Source organism: Gouania willdenowi, chromosome 19, assembly GCF_900634775.1.
Source record: "Gouania willdenowi chromosome 19, fGouWil2.1, whole genome shotgun sequence".
Taxonomy (NCBI): domain Eukaryota; kingdom Metazoa; phylum Chordata; class Actinopteri; order Blenniiformes; family Gobiesocidae; genus Gouania; species Gouania willdenowi.
Genome location: NC_041062.1, coordinates 11,580,714 through 11,603,059, shown reverse-complemented (window position 1 = coordinate 11,603,059; position 22,346 = coordinate 11,580,714). Strand labels below are relative to the sequence as shown.

The 22,346-nt window shown below is 38.2% G+C and overlaps 2 protein-coding genes across 3 annotated transcripts in view; one reads left to right on the top strand and one right to left on the bottom strand.

Annotated features, from left to right (window-relative positions):
- The window catches only part of LOC114481996 (myoferlin-like), a 30,878-nt gene extending 26,005 nt beyond the window's left edge, over positions 1 to 4,873 (bottom strand). For both annotated transcript variants that reach the window (XM_028477141.1, XM_028477142.1), the window contains exons 1-3: positions 4,662 to 4,873; positions 3,672 to 3,727; positions 3,377 to 3,468 (exon numbers count right to left, since the gene is read on the bottom strand). In XM_028477141.1, coding sequence (XP_028332942.1) covers positions 3,377 to 3,468; positions 3,672 to 3,727; positions 4,662 to 4,749 — 236 coding nt within the window. In that variant the 5' untranslated portion in view covers positions 4,750 to 4,873. The remainder of the gene's footprint in view (positions 1 to 3,376; positions 3,469 to 3,671; positions 3,728 to 4,661) is intronic.
- Positions 4,874 to 11,532: 6,659 nt separating this feature from the next.
- On the top strand, positions 11,533 to 21,494 carry fam20a (FAM20A golgi associated secretory pathway pseudokinase). The gene is made up of 11 exons (XM_028476106.1): positions 11,533 to 12,053; positions 13,639 to 13,832; positions 14,003 to 14,053; positions 16,864 to 16,942; positions 17,304 to 17,396; positions 18,843 to 18,958; positions 19,111 to 19,291; positions 19,412 to 19,521; positions 19,609 to 19,690; positions 20,695 to 20,754; positions 20,839 to 21,494. The coding sequence occupies exons 1-11, from the start codon at positions 11,680 to 11,682 to the stop codon at positions 21,107 to 21,109; spliced, it is 1,611 nt and encodes a 536-aa protein (XP_028331907.1). The 5' UTR covers positions 11,533 to 11,679; the 3' UTR covers positions 21,110 to 21,494.
- The last annotated feature ends 852 nt before the right edge of the window (positions 21,495 to 22,346 follow it).

The window sequence follows — 22,346 nt, the reverse complement described above, 5'->3', positions numbered from 1 at the left end:
AATCAGTTTTTGATCATGTTTGAGCTCAGATCTTTTTTTTTTTTCTTACTGCATTTTAGTTGAACGTATAGAAATACAGTTGTTTAAGATTGTGTGTTGAATAAAACAGTAATAATTCAAAAAAATATATTTACATTTTTCAGAAATTTCAGGCGACCCCAATTAAACTCCAGGCAACCCCACATGGGGTCCCAACCCCAAGGTTGAAAAACACAGATTTAGTGGCTCCTGAATAGATATATTTGTATAGTTTTCATCATTTCTGGTCATCTCACCCCTGGGGTGGGACCAAGACTGACACTTTGTTAATTTTCCACTCTCTCTCTCTCTCAAGGTAGTGCCATCACGTACCCCTAGGGATACACGTACCCCCATTTGAGAAACACTGACACAGAGTATAAATCTAAACAATCAAGTCAACCCTAAGACCTGCTAAACCCTAATTTACCCTCCTGTGCTTTGTGTGAAGTGCATAAAGGTAAATATTAGCCAGCTCCAAAACCACTGGCAGTACCTGCTTAACATCAGCCTGTTGACATTGTCATTGTTGGTGTATCATTACACAGCACCAGCACACAGAGATGGATGATTTTCCTCAGGCAGCCCACGTCCAAAATACCTCAGTTGTAAACTAAACCACAGTCATGTGAAGGGGTTTCTATCCAGAGCCTGGTCAGAGGAAATGAGACACGTAGTCCATGTTTGCACGAAACTCTGAATCATCGCCATCTCACATTTTACTGAAATGACTTGAGCTTTAATGAATGCGCAAGATTCCATGTCTAATATGATTCAATCTCTTTTAAAAATCCTATTAAGTGAATACACAGAGATTGCATTTTTCTTCCCTCTCCGTTGCCGTGACAACAAGGATTACCCATAAACAGAGTCTGTGAAACTATTTAAGAGGGAGGGAAGTCGACAGTCAGCGCTCCCACTGTGTAGATCTTAGGGGAGGGTGTCAGCTGAGCCAACCCTGTGGAAAAGTTGACGCACACTAACACAGTCCCTTGGTGGAGACTAGCAATTGTGAAGCTCCGCCCACAGTGATGAATGACCTATCCAAAAGTAACATTCTAGTGTAAAGTTCAGACAATATGACCAAACTTCTGCACATTTCATAAAAAAACAGCACTTGTACAGTATGTCATGGACTTTAACCCTCTGGAGTCCAGGATATAACTGGCCGTTTTTGACTAATTTTGATTTTACCTTTATATCTCACCATAAAAACTGTTCAGCTCGCCTTGTTTGGTATCATTTTTTTCAGCACAACTTCAGCTGCTCGATGAATTCACCGTTAATTGATCATTTTGACTTACTGTATGAACACAATGGTCTTAAAATCACACAAAAACACCAAATCTGAGTGGAAAAAAATGGGTCTTTTTACTGTGAAAACCACAAATACATTTAAAAACCTATTTGATGAATGGGAATGCAAATATAAAGTGTAATTATCAAAAACATATGTACAAGTTCACCAAAAAACTAGTTATATGGCGTTTTTCCCAAATCATCTAATACAACAAAACCTCACAATCAGATGCCACAACTTATTTGTGCTACTGCAGGAAACACTTCCTGTCCACTAATAAGACAGAGGGATACATCACAGGCTTAACACTTTCCACCAATAGGAAAGAGGTGTATTTTTTGCTTGCAAACATTTTCGTTTTGCGAGAGAATGAAAAACGGCCCGTCTTTACTGTTCATTTCTGCACCAAATACGACAAAAGATAATCAGGAAAAGTACAGCATTTTTAAATTATCATAACTACTGTTCTACTTAGACCATCATGATCATTTAAAAAGTGGTATATAGTTCTGAGTGCCCACTTTCAACACAAGTTGAAATGGACACTCTGTGGGGTGATGTGGAGGAAACATTCCGTGTGGTTAAAATAAATTGTTCCCATATGGAATGGTAGCTTTAAAAAGCTTCCTGAAATCTGAAATTCCATTAAAGCAGCAGCAGCAGCACTATTCCCAAACATACATCACCCTCATCATTCCACGTTCCAGCGTGGCACTGAAATTCCAGCGAGTGTGAGAGAAGTAAAACAAACAACAATTCATCCATCCATTGTTGCCCAAGCAGCCCTAGTTATCCCACACAATCCAGCATGTCTCAGCATGGAAGGGTGTGAGAGGGCGAAGGCGTAACATGAGAGAACTCAAACACTTTGGTTAGTTTGAACCTGCCAGCCTTAGTTTCCTAATGTCTGTTGTAGACATTTAACAACAGTGAATCTAAAACAGCAGAAAGACTAGAAAACTACACATTTTTAGGCCTGGCTACCGGACTCAAAACACCACTCACTTTCTTCTTCTTCTTCTTCTTCTTCTTCTTCTTCTTCTACTTGTGTACACTAGATAAAATCGCTACTCCTCTGTTATTCGTGAATGGATCGGGCTGAAATTTGGTAGCTATAATCTATGGACGTGTACGCATCGACGCTCGGGGCCCGATTTTTGAAGAAAAAAAACGAAAGTCAATTTCTCATTTATTTGCGAGTCAATATTGTGATGGTTGGTGGTTGGTGGTTGGAATCATTGACACATACAATACATAAATGGAGCTTATTACCCCATACGTGTCGTGGGGATCCTGGGTGACCCATTTCTCAAATAACTACTCCTCCGTTAGTTCTCGTTAGATCGGAATGCAGTTTCATATGAATACTCTATGAATGAATATGATGAGATGCTCGGAGCCCTTTTTTTAAAAGGGGTAGGGGGCCCAAGGGGCCACCCCCCATTTCCGGTAATTTCCAAATTTATGGGAAATTATGAGATTATGGGAAATGTGTAATGTATCGTTTCAAAGGTAATTCAACGTAGATTACGATTATGTCTCGCACAATTCAATTAGGGGTCGAGGACCCCCGGCCCACCCCCCTTTTTAGGCAAATTCCATTAAAGTCGTTTTCTCATTTATTTGTGAGTCACATATTGGGACAGCTGGAGGCACCGAATCATTGACACATACCAATATATGAATGGGGCCCATTACTACGTATGTGCCATGGGGGCACCAGGGGGCCCATTTTTCAAATGACTACTCCTCCGTTAATGGTCATTGAATCGGGCTGTAATTATAATTGCGGGGGGGGGCTGTAGTTCATCATAACTAGTTATCTTCAAATATAAGCCATTAGATAAGATATGTAAGCTCAAATGGTATAGTTGACACCTAATTAGTGACTCATAAACACACACACACACACACACACTTCCTGGGAACGCTTGGTAGATAGGACTAAGTTTACACTGTGATTCAGGGTGAGTAAAGCTGTCTTTCATCACTGAGAATCCTTCTGTTGCACAAACCAAAGCTAACATTCAGATCAATCAAAGGGATGATTGCACTCACTTGTTTTTCCCAATGGTTTCATAGTCTTTCACAACCACCTCGATGTTGGAGCCCGTGTCTAGAGGAATGGCCTTTAGATCAAACTCAAGGACCTGCAAATTCAAGACGTACTCAATCAATTTAGAGTTTTCTCAAGCAGACAATAGTTTATCTAACACTCCATTATTGCCTTTGGGTAAATCCTGTACATTTGTACTCTTGTAACTCTAGCGCAACAGGGACATCAATAGGTAGTTATTGATGTTGAAATAAGTATCTACGTAACATTGTTACCAGTGTGTTTAATGATATTTACCTCATTCCAGACAGGATTCAACTCGTTGTCAATCGACTTGGTTTTCTTCTTCTCATCTAAAAAAAGAAGGGCGCAAATGAATAGCCTTGATCAGTATATCTTATCATAGAGAAACTATAGGATGTGTGATTTATAGGAATCAACAAACTGATGGTGCTCAGCATATAATGGGTCACTAGGTGAAGGGGTCACTTTAACTTTAGGACAATAAGGACATAACACCAAAACTGAATAAAATGCTGTGGTAAACAATCTCTTATTGTACAGTACAGTCCTGGGAAACTGGCGGCCCGGGGACCACATGCGGCCGTCGGCCAATTATTGTGCAGCCTCCAAACTATAAAATAGGCCCAAAAACACACAAAATCATGGAAAAATGCAGAAAAAAATACTAGAAGTACACAAAATGAGTCCAGAAAGCATACAAAATCACAGAAAATGCCCAAAAGTACAACAATAATACACACATTTAGTCTAAAAACACACAAGATGACCACAGATATACACAAAAATAACTGAAACATATATAAAAAGACACTGGAAATACACAAATGACACAAAAAATACACAAGATGATACCAAGAACACATAAAGAAAACTAAATTAAAATACACAAAATTACTCATAAAACAAAGACACAGTACAAGTGCAAAAAACGACTCCAAAAACGCAGAAAACAGCAACATTAACAGACTAAACCCTTTGTTGTTCAGATTGGTCATAATTCTAAATTCTTACATGAATATTTATAAGGTGGTCCTCAGATCAGAGGATGACACTAAAACAATACTATCTCACTGCTATAAGCTACATACAGTATAGTGTTTTCAGTTCAGGTCACATGGATTTCTCTTCCTTACTTATCCTTTAAAATGTAAATCAAACATGACTGAACCACATTACAAACATGCAATTTAAACGTATTTATAAAGTTAAAGATGACATTGACTTAAAAGAAAGAAGAAGAAAAAAAAGAAGAATTAGACTTACCTTTAAAAATCACAGAGACCAGTGGGTCAGGACTTCTGATGCCCTTTTTAGGCAAACCTTTGGCTGATTCTATTACGACCCGTAGCATAACTACAAAGTCTGAAAAGCCTGAAATAAAAACGTAAAATTGTTTATAATTGTACTGTCTATGACATGCTCAGTCTCCCCTCTGTACAGAACACAGGGCAGGAGCAAAAGTAGAGAAGTATGGGTTTATTTCTAGAGGGAGGAGGGCGGGTCACGGGAGAGTAATTATACCAGGAGAGAGGAGAGGGCTGCGGCTAGTGAGGAGGAGGAGGAAGAAGAGGAGGAGAGGCTCTTCCTCTCAACTACTGCAGGCCTCAGAATAAAGGGCTTTAAAAACACTTTAGACAATGTATCCACTTTAGTAAGTTACTAAATGTAGAGGAAAATGCAGCTCTGCCAATGGTGATGGATCACTGATCAAATATTCTACTGTGGCGTCATCTAGTGGCAGCTTTTAGTATCACCACTTTTAACCAAAAGCATTTTCCCCTGTTTTATTACATATTTCATTTTTATTACCACACTGTTACAAGTCATTTTTTCTTAATCAATAAGCTGTGTGTGTGTGTGTGTGTGTGTGTGTGTGTGTGTGTGTGTGTGTGTGTGTGTGTAATGCATTTTTTTTGTATAACTATATTTTCTCAAGATCTAATTTATTTTATTTATTTATTATAATTTTGGATGCGTGTGGGTATAGGAATATTTCATATGCATGTGATTGCACAAAATGTATTAAATGTCACAAGCCTGAAAAAAAAAATATAAATAAATAAATAATAATAATAATAATAGTTTGCTGACATTATAAAAGTACATAAGGACCTTTTAACATCTCATTTGGACTAATGGACGCTTGTAAGATTTGTTTTGATTTAATACAAACTGAATTTTTTAATTATTATTATTATTATTATTATTATTATTATTATTATTAATAATAATAATAATAATAATAAACTATCACACTGTTGAATTAGATTTATTTTCTTTAACATTACAAGGATTATTCTTCCCTAAACGGGAAATTTAAAATAAATACATCAAAGGCAGCACATTTTGTTGCTTTTAATGATGTTATTTCCTAAAGCTGCCACATGGGGGTGCTACAGTCCACCATATAATACTGGATGAACACATCAGTTTTTTGCCTAGCACAAAATTTCAGACGTTTAACTTACAAAGTACAAACAAACAAACAAATATTTTTTTTATTCATTTATTTTTTAACTACAAACAACAGCAAAACCGGAAGTGAACCGTAAACCGGAAGTTTATTTTTATTTTTATTTTTTTGAAAGAAAAATAAGAAATTTTAATTATCAACAATTATTTTCTTCTGTAATCAGTTTCCCAGCAAATACATGCTATTTTATTTTATATTATATTTTAGTTTTAGCAAGCTTGTAGGGTTCCCCTGAGTTTGAGCACCTACAGCTCTTCAGGAAAGCATTTACTTAGGACATGTACCTGGATTGCAAACACATAAAAACAATAAATACCATAATGGAGAAGAAGAGGAAGAATGAAGTTTCAGGAGTTTCAGGGAGCTCTAAAGTCCACACATTGAAGATCCATGGGTGGAGGTTCTTCAATGTAGTAAAGAAAACAAAGCAGATTTTCCATCAGCTGCAGCTGTGTAACTACCTGCTTCTGCAGTACAAGGAGAGTCACTGCAGACAAGTTGAATCTGAGTAAAGGAAATCTTTGCTTTGGCTAACCAACATGCAATAAAACTTCTTAGATGCTGTTTAATAAACCCGAGTGAAACTTCACTGAAGTTTGATTTGTTTATAATATTCTAAGTTTGCATTCAGCTAAGCTAACAGTGAATTAAAATAACATTTATTGTGACTTATTGGCATGTTCAATACAGAGATTTTTTTTCCATAGCATTAAAATAAATGGCAGTATTGGTTACTTAAATGTTTCTTGGTAATACTGATATTTGGTCACTAAAACAGCCCAGCTCTATAGAAGGAGAAACCTACATTTCCCAACATAAGGGAAATAGGAAACATGTGGTTTTTGGCAGTTCCACCATTTTATATGACAGACAGCATTAAAAAAAACAGTTTGTAAATCCAATATTTAAGACTAGCAGCAGGTTTGTAATTAAAAATGTCTATCTTCTATTTTATTTTATTTCATCATTTTTTATTTTATTTTATTTTTAACACTTTTTATTTATTTTTTTACAATAAGCATAGCTTTTATTTTGTCAATCTATGCCCCTGTGCTTTCTTTCACTTCACAGCCAACAGTGCATTTCCTCTGCCTTTCCCCCATTCTGTTACATCCGTGTTTGTAAAGGGTGTGAGGTCATTGTCTGGAACAGCCACCTACACATCCTGAAAACTTTTTGGAGTGAGAAACATGAAGTTACTCCATTAAAATCCTCACTGAGTTTGTGGTGACACATTTAACACTGAACATTTAACACACTGCATGGAGACCCAACCTGAGGAGTGTTCAGAGCCTGGACCACTGATGTTGCATTGATGTTGCATGAGCAACATCCAGAGGGTTGCTGTAGCAACGGACATCAGGGGCCTCCACTTTGTCAATCTCTCAGCTAACACGGTATATGGGGATGTATATATTTGGTAACCGTGTCGACATGAACTCAAAGTATCAAAATTAGTCACTGCATGATTTAAACCTCTGGACTTTTAACTGTAATGTGATTACAGCTGTCAAAAAATCAGTTATTAAGAAAAAATAAATCCAAAAATACACATATTGCAACTAGATTCTTAAGATGGTGGTAATTTGTTGTCAAAACTAATTTATTGGCTCCATAAGTTAATAAATAATCTTTAAAAATGTGATTTTGGCAATGATTAAATTGTTCGCATTTGACCAAAATTCAAAACGGTGTAAAAAAAAAATTAAAAAAATTCTGAGATAAGATACATGCACTGTAGGTTAATTTTTTGATAAATGAAAGATCTGTGTGAATTATTTGTGGAGGACTGTCTAAGGATGAGCTGTAGCAAGTCTCACCGTCATATTCCCAACATCCACCAAGAGCTGATCACTACAATATTGTTTGAACCCAGTCCCAACTGCACCATGACATCATAACAAAGTAACTCGGATCTGTGGTTTTCATGAATACATCACTATACCTTATATCTGGATATTGAAGCAGGTAAACAACAACAATAAGGAGAAAATGAATATGTCATTCTGTATTAGATAACTCTCAATGTGGAATTGTCATTATTAGTTATTTTTCCCCTCATTGTGTTCTTAAGGTTACAACACAAATTCCTGTGTGTATTGGTCAAATGATAACCAAGTGAAAACAGATGTGCAATGCATCAGAACTACATTTAAAGTCATTGATTAACCATTAATACAGGAATTGTTGATTTTGGTGGTGTTGACTTTGGACATTGGCCTATGTCACTAGGAAATGTACAGACCACAGTAATCCAGAATGGGTCACAGTGACTAAAGGGGTCATAAATAAATAAACAAACAGTGTAGCTCAGCTCTGTAGCTGATTAAAAGGTCTCAGCAGTGAGTATTCTTGTATAACTCTGCTACATTACATAACCTCAACATGCTTAACATAGAAGAGCAAGTTCTGGAGTTCAGAAAGTATAATTCACTTACAGTTGTTTATTTCATTCCAGCCCTTCATGTTGCATGACTGTGTCACTGCATGGAAAAAAGAAATAAAACCCATGCTCCCAGCTTTATTAAACTGGGTGGTCTTGTTTCTTGTTGTTTGCCATGCCCTCTTGAAAGAGCACTTTGAGTTTCAATAGCATTTTACCATCTGACTATTATAATCTACTTCACCAGATTGGTAGTCTGTATTTTAAAAAGGGCTTTTACTGTTTACCAAAACCCTTGCAGTGTGTGTATGTTAAGCAATAACTTTTAAAAACGTTGTAATCCACCAACATGTCAGGCAGATCTTTAGCTGATCTCGAGATGCTTTGAGTCAATAATGTACAAATAATAAACAATAAACATTGACAGTTCTCATAGGCTTCACTGAACACCAACTTCCACTATGACCAAAATATGACAGCTGATTAGGTGTTCCCTGTACACTGTCAGATGTAAATAATATTATTTGTATTGTACATATGTATTGTATAATGATGATTTGATAGGTGCATACGCTGAACCCCTCAGAGTCAGTATAACCTTCAGTATAACTATAAGTATAATAAGTATATTCAGAATTGTCCCTTGGAATCAGTATAACACCTTGAAGTCAGTATAACCCATCAGGGTCAGATTTATCCCTCGGAGTCAGTATAACCACACAGGTTAGCATAATCCCTCAGAGTCATAATTCCCCCCAGAGTCAATAAAACCTCTCAGAGTCAGTATAACCCTTAGTGTACCCCCTTCCAATAGGTTTGAATGGGTAATCTATTTATTATTTATTTTGCTAATTAATCATCAACTGTGCCAGAACATAATATAATTATCCTGATTATTCTGTACACTGGGTAGGGGTACCCGAGTCGGTATAATCAGACAAAATGTGTAGGATGAGGTAACCACTAAAAATCTATGGAATAATAATTATACAGTCCATGGAAAACATTATTGAGGTTGTTATATCCTCTATATTTACTAATGTATCTACTTTTTTAGCGTAATTTGCTGTGAAATGTAGAAATGGAAAAATTAGATATTAACATACATTCTTATATAGCAAATCAAATGTGTTGCATTCAAATGTAACCTTCCTGCTTTTGTAAGCTTAAGATAAAGCAAATCTGGACCTTTGTGTAAGTAAAAAGCTTCATGTTTAGAATTAGCAGAGAATGAAATCTAAAAACCTAAGGGTGTCAACCACATTCATGGAGGAAGAGAAGGAGCTCTAAGAATTAGGAGAAGAGAGACCTACACGTGAAGCTAAAGGTCAAGTACCTGGTCTCACTGAACTGAGAAAAGAATGTCCTGAAAGGCACAAATGGTAAAAAAAACAACAAAAAAAAACAGCTGTTGTTATGACCTTACACACACACACACATACACACATCCGACCATTGAAAACAGGACTACACCAATAACCACAACAGATGTGACTGTGCATTGGCAATGTTCCCGCAATCACCATCCAGCCCATGAGAGGATCTGCAAGACATTTCCAACAATTTCCTTCCTCCGTCAGCTGATTACTCACAAATTGCCAAAATAGGAAAATCATCTAAGCTCTATTTGCATCTGCACCCAGGCATTGTTTTGGTGCATGTTCTCTAATATTATGTCAACTGTCCTCAGCATCCCATGGTAACAAGCAGGAACACAATCAACCGCTTATGAGGAAAAACATCAAAGCTAGCCTTTTTACATCACATTACATTTTTTTGTTTTTGTTTGTTTCCTATTGCTCCAATGTTTCTTGTTGATCTAACTTTAAACATACAGTTGCTGTGAGTCAGGAGAGAGAGGATGCATACATCCATAGGTATGGCAGATATGAGAACCATAGCTACCATCATAAGAGATCTATTTAAGGAACATCAAAGGCAGGGCTGTGAAATGCGGACAAGTTAGATCTCGACCGGGCCGCAGATTTTAGGTTGGAAAATGAGCAATTTCAACATTAATGTGTCATGGTGTCCACTTCTACCTCTAAAGCATATATAAAATATTATTTGTATAATTAAAAAATGGGGGTGGGATTCAATTTGTAAAATATTTGATTGCTTTCTTGTACACAAATCATTTCTTATTCCTTTTTGTTTTTCTTTCTTGTTCCTGCTCGAAAACAAACAAATAAATAAATGAATGAAAATAGATGAAAGTATGTAAGACATTGAAAATATCTAAGCAATATGAGACAAATAACAGTCCCTGCATGATCTTCATTCCAATTTTCTTGATTTTGTGACCAATTATTATCTAATTTTAGGATATTTTTGTGAAATATTTTGAAAAAAAATTTGCAGGATTTTTGAAAAATTTAAAGTTCTTTCAACAAAAACAATAATATGGAAGCAAACTTTTCACTAAATAGTGCTTGATATCTTCATATTTTCTCCAATATCAGCAACTTTGGCTTTTGGGTAAGATCCACAAACAAATGTCGCACACAAACCCAAACAGGTGACAGACTCTCCAAAACACAAGCCCATTGGCCGCACCCCAAAGGAATGCTGGGAAATGCCCATTGACATTTTCACTGCTTTCCTATAAAGCTGCTTGGAGTTTTTTGGTGAGCATAGATCGTAATTCAAACTCTGCTTTCAGAATCAGTTAAGCAGGCGTAAATGAAAAAGGGAAATGTGAACCTGAAATGTGTTTTTCTGTTTGACTTTATCGTCCAGAAGTTTTCAAGTAGTGCATTTACAGAATCAATGTTTTTTCTGGAGGTCATTTTGACATGAAGTAAGAAAAAAAAAGCCAGTAATTCTTGTGTCGGAACAACAAGAGGAATTACAGCAAGGAATTTTTGCCTGGAGGATGAGACAATGGAGGTGAAAGAGTAATAGTAGCCCAGAAAGAGGTGTTGTAAAAGATGGGAGAAGAGCAAAGAGTGTGAAAGTTTAAGGAAGGGAGGCTCAGGGTGCAAGAAGAGACGTGAGAATGGCAGGACTTTGATGAAGGGGAGGAGATCTTGGAATATTTTTAGAAGAAACATGGGATTTTGAGGCAGGAAAGGGAAACATCCAGCTTATAAAGAGAATGGAGCAGCAGCAGGTCAAACTGTCAGTGAAAGTTGGTAACACTTGCTCGCTCTTAGCTCTGCTTTCTTTAGTAGCTGCCAAAAGAGGAGGAGGAGGGGGAGGAGGAGAAGGAGGAGGAGGAGAGAAAGTGAGGCTGGAAGCAAAAAGCTGGAAGACAAATAGTAAAGAAGAGAATTGGACCAAGCTGCATCTACGCACCTCTTCTGCTGTCTGATTGGAGGAAGTTTCCAAGTGATGCCTTTCACACAGCTCATAGACTAGACTTCTCTTGTCTTGTCTTTCTTTGCCTTTTTTTTCTGTAATTTTACTCTTTCTTCTTTATTTCAATGATGAGAAAAGACAGACTCCTCTTAGTCGTGACCCTCACTACCATCTTCTCCGCTGACATCTACTTCATCCTGCTTCCAAAGCTGCGTAACATGATGGGACAAACGTCTAGACACTCTTGTTCGTGCAATGGGAGTGACCTGGCTCTGCCAAGGCAGGGTGGTCTCGCCACGCCACGGCTCTTCAACTGGACATCTCCCCCTTTCCTGGATGGGATGACACCTGAGTCCATGGACGGAGGCTCAAAGCTTGAGAGGCTCTTCGCTCACCCTTTGTACAACATCCAGACACCAGTGCTGATGCCAGAGGAGAGGCTGCTGGAGGCAGAGCAGTTGATCAAGTACTACAAGAAGAAGGTGTCCCGCTGGGAAAGGTTGGTTCCATGATCAAACTGTTTTTGAATCCTGAATACTTCTATTCAGTGTCAGCGTGTTTAGAAATGACAGTTTCATTCAGGCTGACAGCATGTGTTGAGGCACTGTGGTGCAAACACTGGGTCAGTGACACAACGGACAATCTCCTGAATAAATGCACTTTGTTCGTGGTGACAAACACCAGGACGCACTGAGATTTCTGTGACGGCAAATTTAGTGACAACTGGTCTGTAAACCCTTGCAAATGTGTCACTCTGGGTGGTGGCTCTCTTTGGGCTAAACAAGGATTTAAAGCTTGTTGCTCAAGTCATCTTAATCTTTGGGATCTGGAACTGGCTTTGATTGTCTGTCTGTCTGTCTGTCTGTCTGTCTGTCTGTCTGTCTGTCTTTAAGAAGGAGAAGAAGAAATTTGCAATGGCACTCACTTCTGTGCAGATTTATGGATGCAAACAGAAACAATAAGCAAATGGAAAGGCTTTTTAATCTTGAAGTCTTTAAACAACAAATCAATGATCTCCAAAATAATCAGTTAATGTACCTCATTTATGTTACATGTGAAATGAATTGAAGAGTTATGGCAGATAACTGATGAATGAGTTTTTTCATCATGTAGTTAATGTGATATTAGTCAAATCAAAGTCAAGTGGCTTTTGAGAAGTGATGTCCTCTCTATGATCAAAGCCATAAAATGTTAGTTGAAGTCAAAATTTTGGTTTGATTCCAACTAAATCATGAAAAAACTCATTTTTAGAAAATTTACAAAAACAGAGATCTTTTTCAATCGATCTCGTCCCTTTCAACTTGTTTAACGTACAGTTATCGCTCCATTCTCTCTATTCCTTTTTAACCTGTCTACACTTATTAGCCTGATCCATGACCTTGCTAGGCTAATAAGATGAATGACCTGATATTTTTAGTCCTTCCATTCGTCATCACTGTATCCTAAACTCAGCTTGTAATAGAACTTTTATTGTAGCGTTGGTCCGGTCAGGCCTTGTGGTGCTCCGTTTACCACAGCACTATTTCTTTTGGTAATTTGTTTTCCTTTCTTTTTTCTTAATGAAAGAGGAGAGAAGGAGGTTGTGGAAAGCTACGATAGGAGTAAAATGCAATAGCTTTGGAAGAGATGAACGTAAATAAGGAATGTGGAACATGTAGGTGGCCATTAAACCAGCATAGATGTAAAATATGACTTGTTTAGTGTTTGGAATGCAGTAGAGCGTTAGTCTAACATGCTTTTACCAGATGTTCTTTATTTTTCTATTTGTTTTCATGAGGGGAACATGTTGAGAGCACAGCTTTACGTTGGTCTTCAAGTAAATCAATTGCAGACTATAAAATACTGGGAAGCTTGAGCTCTAAAGTTCAGCAGAAGTTCTTTCTAATCAAAGAACAATAAATTCCATGAAAAGTAATGAAGATGAAGGGTTTAGGCTATCTGATGCAGGTTAGATTTTATATTTATCTACATTATTTACATCTAATTTTGGGTGAAGTTCTAGGTAAATTTGGTATTGCATTGCTCTCTTCTTGTGTTTGCCCTGAATCATCTCCACTCCGTACTTGAACAACCTTATTTCACAGACACATGAAGACGTACAGTAAGGCATTGAATTGGTCCAACGTTACTGTGGCTGCACACGAGGTGACCTATGACCCCGATGCCAGCTGGGTGAAGTTCTACCTGGGAATAAACCGCTATGCTCTGTACTCCAGAGAAGATCCCACTATTCTCCAACTTTTAAAGGACTTGCAGAGCATGACGGTCGTCAACGCAGGTGAGGAGGCGATTACAAGGGAAAGTTACAGTACATTCATTCAAAAGTGATATGTGATATTATCATATTGTTGATATACAGTAAAATAGAGTGACGTTGCAGGTTCACATCAATGTATTTAAAGTAATCCCTTAATGTGATCATTGAGCTGCAATCCTGTTCTCTTACAGACTACACCCAAGATGAGAAAGCTCTTAAAGGAGCTTGTGATTGCAGCCAAGGTACAATTGACTCATCACTGTCTTCACTGAAACTTTAAACCATCCAAACCTTCAGGAGCCGGTGTTACGAAAAACTGTAAATCACGACATGAGCTCCATCAAAGTCTCACACTGACGCCTCTTTGATGGGAATTAGTGCTTACGTTTAAACGCTAACTTTCTGATTGGGCTTGCAGTGAAAGACTTTTGCTCGGATGCAGACCAAAACACCCAAATGTTGTCTGTGTTTATAGGCAGAGCTCTTCATTAAATCTTTTACTGCATGTCTGTGCGCTTCAAGCGAACCCAGCAATTCTCTGTCTGGCCAACACCTACACTTTGCCCCTGAGCACAATGCAAGGCAAAGATTCACACACGACGGCATCATTTTATGAATGTTATCAAGGAAGAAAACAGAGAATACTGATGTAGAAAAGAGGTTAAAATATTCAGCAGTCAGTCATAACAAAATAATCTAGAGCTTAGTTTCGTGCAGATGACAGATTTGCGACAGTGTTCACCACTAAAGAAAGTCCTGTCACTAGCTACGTTTCCATTACCCTTGGAAATGCACAAAATCTAAATAGCGCAATAAAAACTGGTGATGGAAACACCTGAATTTCTAAAAAAAAACTCAAATACCGCTAAAAGGTTTTGACACATTCACAAGGAGGTATTTCAGACATTTTGATATTGGAATGTGTCGCAAAAGTGCCATGGAAACGCTTATTTCGCAAATACTGTACACCTCACATGACGTGAGGTACCTGGTCACATGACCACTTTTCTCCGAGAAAACATGACAGATACGTGTAAACAGGAGAGGAGACCGGGACATTTCTTAGCATTATACTTTAACATTATTACTACCACATTAGACGTGAAACAACAAAGGAATATTAAGTGTAATAAGGAGGTTTGGAGCGTAAGTCTTTCTGCAACAAAGTCTCGCGGGATTTCACGGGAGTTAAGAGGCTCCAGCCCAAAGCAAAGTTCAATGGAAACAAGTTCAAAGCGCAATTATATTGGTCGACATTTTGAAATATTGCTTTTATTTTTTTTCAAATCTGCAATGGAAACCCAGCTACTAAGTCCTCTGTGTTCCCTTCATTGGACGACTTTTCATGAATGCGTAACAGCTCAGAAAGGAAACACCCAAAAACAAAGCCATCAAACTTTGACACCGGCAAATTTTTATAAATCAAATTTAGAGAAAAATTTTGACTTGCCTCCTTTCATATTTTTACATCCTATCAGCCAACATTTTTAACACATATTTGTAGTCATTCCCTCCATCTGTGAGTGATTATAATCTTGCCAGTGATCACTTTATGTCTCGTATCTGTCAGCCTCACCATAATCGGTTTAAGAGTTATGTCTCACTGGTAACAGTGTGTTTTTCTCTGTGACACAAAGCCATCCAGATGTTTTTGTCCTCAGTGTGCCTCGGTAGTATCGCAGTCAACACAAGCCAATGGCAAGAAGTAATATAAGAAACAAAACAAACTGCCCCTCCTGTTTAAATTTAACCTCATGAAACTTTCCCGGTATGTAAGAAACCACACAGTTATGACATCGGTAAGCCACAGAAGTCATTTGCATCCAGTTGATGCCCTTTGATTTTTCTCTTTATAACATTTTCACTGTACCCCTGGTATATTTAACCGTTTGTGTCGTTACGATGGTTGGGACACGGTGAAGGAGAGGTGCTTTTGGGTTATCCAATCTGCTGCTGTGACATAACACGCAGTCACATGCCAACACAAAGTCACTCAGACAGAGCGTGCTATGTGACCAACCTGTAATTTACAGATCAACTCTTGGCTCCATCAGATTTCTGCCATGGCAGACTTAATGTGCTGTGAGCAACAGCAGGTGTGCTTTTTAAAAAAGCCTTGTTCAATAACAGGTTTTAGGTTTTGCAACCTATAGAACTTTTTTGTAGTTGATGAGAGCCTTGTGCTTTAAAAACAGGATAATTCAATACTACTCCTTGTCAATAGGTGGCAGTAGGTAGAAAAAAAAATTATATATATCTTTTTTTTAAAAAAGTGTTTAATCGTACGGTTGCCGTACGGACAACTCCCGGTGCTATTAGTAAACTAACTGAAGAAAACGTACTTAGGGTTAGGGTTAGGATTAGGTTTACAGTTAGGGTTAGTCTAAGTCATGTGACCTAAACTGGCCAATGAGGGGCGCTGCGTACGGATAGAATGTCGGTATATTGATACGGCAACCGTATGGATAGCCACTGCCTTTTTTTAAACAAGTACAGATATAATAAAAAGGCACCTTTCACATTAATAGTGATTATAGACAAAGTTAAGAGACAAAACAAAAGACAAAACAAACAAAAAAGAACCAAGGGGCTAAACAATGTACTTACAATCAAACATTGGATTGGGTTTTTAAAAAGTGTGAAGTTTTTCATAAATAAATCCAGTCTAGAGGCATTCCTGCCATAACGAAGAGATAAATAATTAGCAAAACGTTTAAGCCTATTGTTCTAGTGGCTAAAGTTAGGCTTTGATGTAAAGAAACAACATTTATGAATGTATATGAAACTATATTATTCACACCAAAATTAGTAATTTTATCATTAACAAACAGGTGGACAAAACAAGTTGTAACATAATACTTTAAACAGTGTGGCGTGCAGCTTGACTTTTCTTATGAGATGAGCTGTGCTTCACAAACACAGCTTTTAGTTTTTTAGAGGCTTTTTATTTACTCAACTCGTCAAAATGTTTCCTTTCTGTGTAAAATGAGTGTCTGGGTTTTTCCCTCCAAGAGACGCTGACATCCTCTGTGTATGTGTTTGAATTGAACAGTGGTCAAACCCAGTGGACACCACCTGAAACTCGCACTGAAAATGCGCAACTTGGCTAAAGTCATGTATAAACCAATGAGGTAAGGACTTACGACATCCGCCAAACACAAAAGAAAAATGTAATCAAACTGGGTTCTAAGATGTCTACAGAACAAACATAATGTTAATATTTTGAATCTGAAAAACGCTTTTTTTCTGCTGAAAAAGATATATTTGAGTATAAAGCAACATTTTAGTTACAATATTTAAATTTTTGCATATTTTGTTGTAATAATGTAAGAATGGCTGCCCTCTATGGGTTGTAACCAGGCTATTACAGTTGAATTTTGCTATCGGTTGAGGATGGTGGTTTGTGACATTTTGGTGGCTTCTGACATCACAAACCACCACTGTTGGCCCCGCCCCTCCTATTAAAACTATCACCTTCTTTATGTCTCTCAGACAGCAGAGAGACGATGAAACTCCAGAGGACGTCTTTTATTTTGTTGATTTCCAGAGACACAATGCAGAGATCGCCTCCTTCCACCTGGACAGGTGTGTTTTTGTATTTCATTACCAACTAAATTACACTTTCTTTACGATCTCTGCTAAAGTCATGCAACCGTTCATTAAGTGATGTCTGCTGTTGAGTTTTCTGAAGTGCTAAAGTATGGAGGTAGATTTGGGTCTTTATGATTCAATCAAAAAAAAAAATCAATTCAATCAAAAAGCTGTTCAAATGCAATTATTTGGGTCTCAAATATTATTTTTTTTTTGCATTTGAACACTTATTTTCTTTGATTGAAAATAATCATTTTATTGTACTGAAGTGATTTTTTTTTTTAAAAATGTTTTATTGAATAATATAGACTCAAATCTACCTCCAAACTAAAGAAGCATTTTAGGGATGACGAATTACTCTTTTTACCATTTTGTTTTGTACAGGTATAACTTTGTGAGCTGCATGCACAAATTCAATCCTGGGATTCCCTTCCAAAATAAAATCAATTTGAGCATGGCAAAAGCTGGCAGCAAAGAATTACTAGTGGGTGGAGTTTAGAGGGCGGAAAGAATAATAAATGGTGGGCCTCGGCCAACATTGGTCACGCCCTGCTAAAGATTATTAGTTTGTATTTTTTGGGGGTTTGGGACGGCTCGCTCACCACAATAAAGTTTGAGTTTTTATGACTTAACCTTTAGTTGAAAGCTAGAGCAATAATAACCCATGGCTACCACGTCAATTGCAAATAACTACAATAAAAGCATTATAACAAAGCCCAAATGGGTGAATGCGCACAATAAAAACATACAATTCAAAGCAGCTTGATTTTGGGAATACAGCTTGTTCTTTTTAATTGTTCAGGGTGGAGGTTCTGCCAACGTAGACTAACCGCTTTAATCAACAGTCCTCTGGACAAATGGGTGTCTGCTGTTGTTGGTGTGACACCATGTGTGTTGTGTTGCCAGGACGATAGAAAAATAACATTTTTTATATTAGTTTCAGCTGTGGTTGAGCCAAAACTGGATGTTTTGAGGTTTTTTTAAAAAAATGCAGACAGACCCATGCAGCACTGGTCTGATACATGTTGAGCACATGTCTTTCTATGCACATTAACTGAAACTATATTTTCTGATGGAATGCTAAAGTCTTCTTCCTGAAAGGTTTAGTCAAAGCATGTTTGAATTTTTGTTTTAATGCAATTCTGGATTTACCAACTTGATAATCCTACAAACCACATAGTTGCTCACACACACACTGAGCTGCACAATGAGGTGATGTGACTCATTCTGAGGTAAAGATCTGAGTCAGACGGTATCATTTAGAAGCTACACACAATCACAAGTCATCACCTACGCACACAAACAGATAACATCAGCACAAGAAACTACCATCGTGTTTAAATGAGCTTTGCGTACTTCACATTGAAGTGAGCAGGAAACCAGATTCCTGTTAACACTGGTGTAAGAGTCTCTAATGAATCTCATTGGCTGTTTTCTCAGGATCCTGGACTTTCGCAGGGTTCCACCTGTTGCTGGCAGGCAGTTGAACATCACAGGGGAAGTTCTCCATGTAACCCACAATGAAGACCTACGATCTGTGTTCTTCACCTCCCCAGGTAACAAAACATTTACAATGCTTTGCAATTACTGTTTTCACAAAGCAGCGTCTTAGACTCAAGAGAATGGCAACGTTTCCAAGCAGTGCTCATCAGAACCAACCTATAAAACTGAAAATGTGGTTAACACTTCTACTATTTCACCCATACAGCCAACAACACGTGCTTCTTTGCCAAGTGTTTGTACATGTGTAAGACGGAGTACGCTGTCTGCGGCAGCCCCAACCATCTGGAGGGTTCTATGTCTGCTTACCTGCCCAGCCTCAGTATGGCTCCCCGTGTTTCCATCCCCAACCCCTGGACACGCTCCTACACCTTCACCGGGAGACAGGAGTAAGATCTTAAAAGTTGATTACTGAGGGAATATTGGTTCATCAAATAAAACCATCTGATAATATGAGCAGCGATTAAACCATCCTTTTGTTAGATTACACACTTTTTGTTTTATTAAAGGTGGGAGGACAATCCATTCTACTGTGACACGGTGAAGCAACAGCCTCCATATAACTCAGGCAACAGGCTCCTAAACATCATAGACATGTCCATCTTTGACTTTCTCACAGGTATTTTCTCTCAGAGGTTGATGGACACTTATTATGTCCCATGCAGTTTCTTTGACTATCTGAAATATGTTGTGTGCACTCATCCAGGTAACATGGACAGACACCATTATGAGATCTTCTCCAACTTTGGGGATGAAGGTTTCCTTCTCCACTTAGACAATGCAAGAGGGTGAGTTGGAAACATTACAAATAGTCCGGATGCCAAATCCAGATTTTCCTGTGAACCTTGGAAAAATAGCCCCCAAGCAGGTTATGAACTGGCATCATTGAGGGTTTTGAGAAATTCAAGATGGTGTCAAAGATGGCTGCCAAAAATACATTAATCTATAATTGGTCCCAACTTCGCTGTTTCAGTCGGGTTGTTTTTCATACTCCATCCTGTAAACAAACCAGCCTCTGAGCTGCAACAGGTAGCAGGAGGGTCAAATCCCTCAATGATGCCAGCTTGGCATCATTCAATTCCGATTATGTGGAACTAACCCAGCAAGAGCCAGATTGATGCGTAGCCCTCCCACGAACTCGAGTTCTCCACATCGATCTGGGTCTGTGTCTGACAAATCCTTTCGTAACCAGGGAGGGACATGAACAGAATGCTTGAAGCTGATTGGGTGAAGTGCCTGTCCACTATGATTTGTTTTAATCGATCACACGGGAACAAATGATGTAGTCATCGGCATGCGCAGCAGAGACGCTGGTGAAAACTTTCTTTTGGGATAGTAATGCTGCGGTCATTATGTCGTTGAGTGACTTTTGGCCATTTTTGCAACACGAGTATGCGAGTTAATGACACGTTAACCATCCACCTGCGTCGCCATCTTTCTTTTTTGATTTGGAGCTATGCTAATAGCGGTATCCCAGCTAGTTCCTCTCCCCGCAACTGCGCATGCACCAGTTTTGCTTCTGCCTTTGTCAAACCTGGATATCCCGCCTTAAACCACCACACTGCCTCATGATTGGTTCTAACCGTTTCAGTTCGGTTTCGAAAGGCAAAGGCGGCAACAGTACAAGATGGATTCTGGTGTTTGTGAACACCAGAAGAATCCATCTTGCAGGCAAGGTTATAATCTGCTAGGGCGGTATTTTTGCAAGGTTTGCATCATAGCTGCTGGACTATAATGATATCATTAAATAATTCCGTGTGGTTGTGTTTGATACTACGTGATGTATGTGCAGGTTTGGAAAGCACTCTCATGATGAGATGTCTATCCTGGCTCCACTAACACAGTGCTGCATGTGAGTTAGCTTCACTCTGTCCATACCAAACAGGTCACTATAAGAAGAAGTGCTCGTGTTCACTACTTTCTGTTCTCCTCTCAGAATTAAACGCTCCACTCTGCTGAGGCTGCAGTTGCTGGCTCAGTCAGCGTTCAGTCTCAGTGATGTGATGAGGGAGTCCCTGCAGTCAGACCCTTTACATCCCATCCTCACTGAGCCTCACATCTCAGCGCTGGACCGCAGGCTACACAAGGTCCTCAGTGCGGTCCAGCAGTGCGTCCGAAGGCTTGGTGAAGACGAGGTGATCACCAATGACTTTATCAAACCCACAGTGAACCCAACGGTGACCACAGAGATGGAACTGCTCAGGTAACAGAAGAGGGGACGCAAGCGTTACCCAAGATGGAAGTTTGATGAAGCTCCATGAAGATTTAAAGAATTCTATTCAAAGATGCTGTGAAGTTTTCACTGGATTCTGTCAAAGATGGAGGAAATCTCAGAGTAACATGAATCACTGAGAAAGAAGGACGATCTATGTTAAATTTCTGGCATTTCTGTCACTGCTCTACATGCTCCATTTTAACACTTAACCCTCTTTGTTTTACACATTTCTGAAGTTCATAAATTATTACAACTAAACTTTTAATTTGGCTAATGGAATGCCAAGATAGAAAGCCAATATGTTGGACATTTAGCTGGAATGCAAATCCAAATGTCCTACTGAAGGCTGTGATGCACTGTGCAAATGTTTATTTTCATATGGGGAACTATATTATTTATGTCTGTACTGCTGAAAAATAAAAAAAATATGTATTTTATTAAAGTATTGCATAATTTGATTGAATGTATTATTTTCCTACCTGAAATTAGCAGACACGGGTGTGAGAAAGACAGAAAAGTGCTACTTCTACAACAGACATTTTGATCTCCACCCTATTTTCCAGACTGGTAATCCTCTGTCTCATCAGAGAGTTTAAACAGCTTTATGGCAACTAAAGCATGGCCAAATGTAGAAGAAAGAAAAACAAGCAGTAAAACCTACAAACACCCAAACATGATGTGTTTGCTGTCTTTGTGGGATGTCAGAGGAGTAACCACAACTATTTCCAAAAGCTCTTAAAGTGAGTGTGAATCATGCCAAATAGATCCAGACACGAGCCTGACTGACAAAGCATGAAGACACACTGATGAGCACTTTTCACTGACAGCCTATGACTGCAGGGCAGGTAAATCCAAACCTTTGTACCAAAGCCTTTACATGTCTGATGACAGGAATAAACACATGGTGTGTGATTACATGTTTTAAGATGAATAAATCATATTTTCCTTTCATGAATATGACAGAAAATGATCCTTAAACATTGGTGCTGTGGGACACATGTTCCCTCAGAAGGTTTTCCCAACTGCCTTATATATATTTCTATACATATACATGCATGTTAATCTGTGTCCCAAGGCATGAATGTGATGAATCTGTAATGGTTTGGCCATGTGTGTTTGCTTACAACTAAAGCATGAATCGATTCATTCTTATTTAATACTTAATTTAAAAAAAACAACAAAAAACAAAGCCACTCTTTTATATTTAGTGAACCAAAGTGTTAGAATTA

Coding starts and splice junctions, on each gene's coding strand:
- fam20a (XM_028476106.1), top strand. CDS start 11,680: ATGATGAGAAAAGACAGACTCCTCTTAGTCGTGACCCTCACTACCATC. Junction 18,959..19,110: donor TGTGTTCTTCACCTCCCCAG/GTAACAAAACAT, acceptor TCACCCATACAG/CCAACAACACGTGCTTCTTT. Junction 19,691..20,694: donor CACTTAGACAATGCAAGAGG/GTGAGTTGGAAA, acceptor ATGTATGTGCAG/GTTTGGAAAGCACTCTCATG.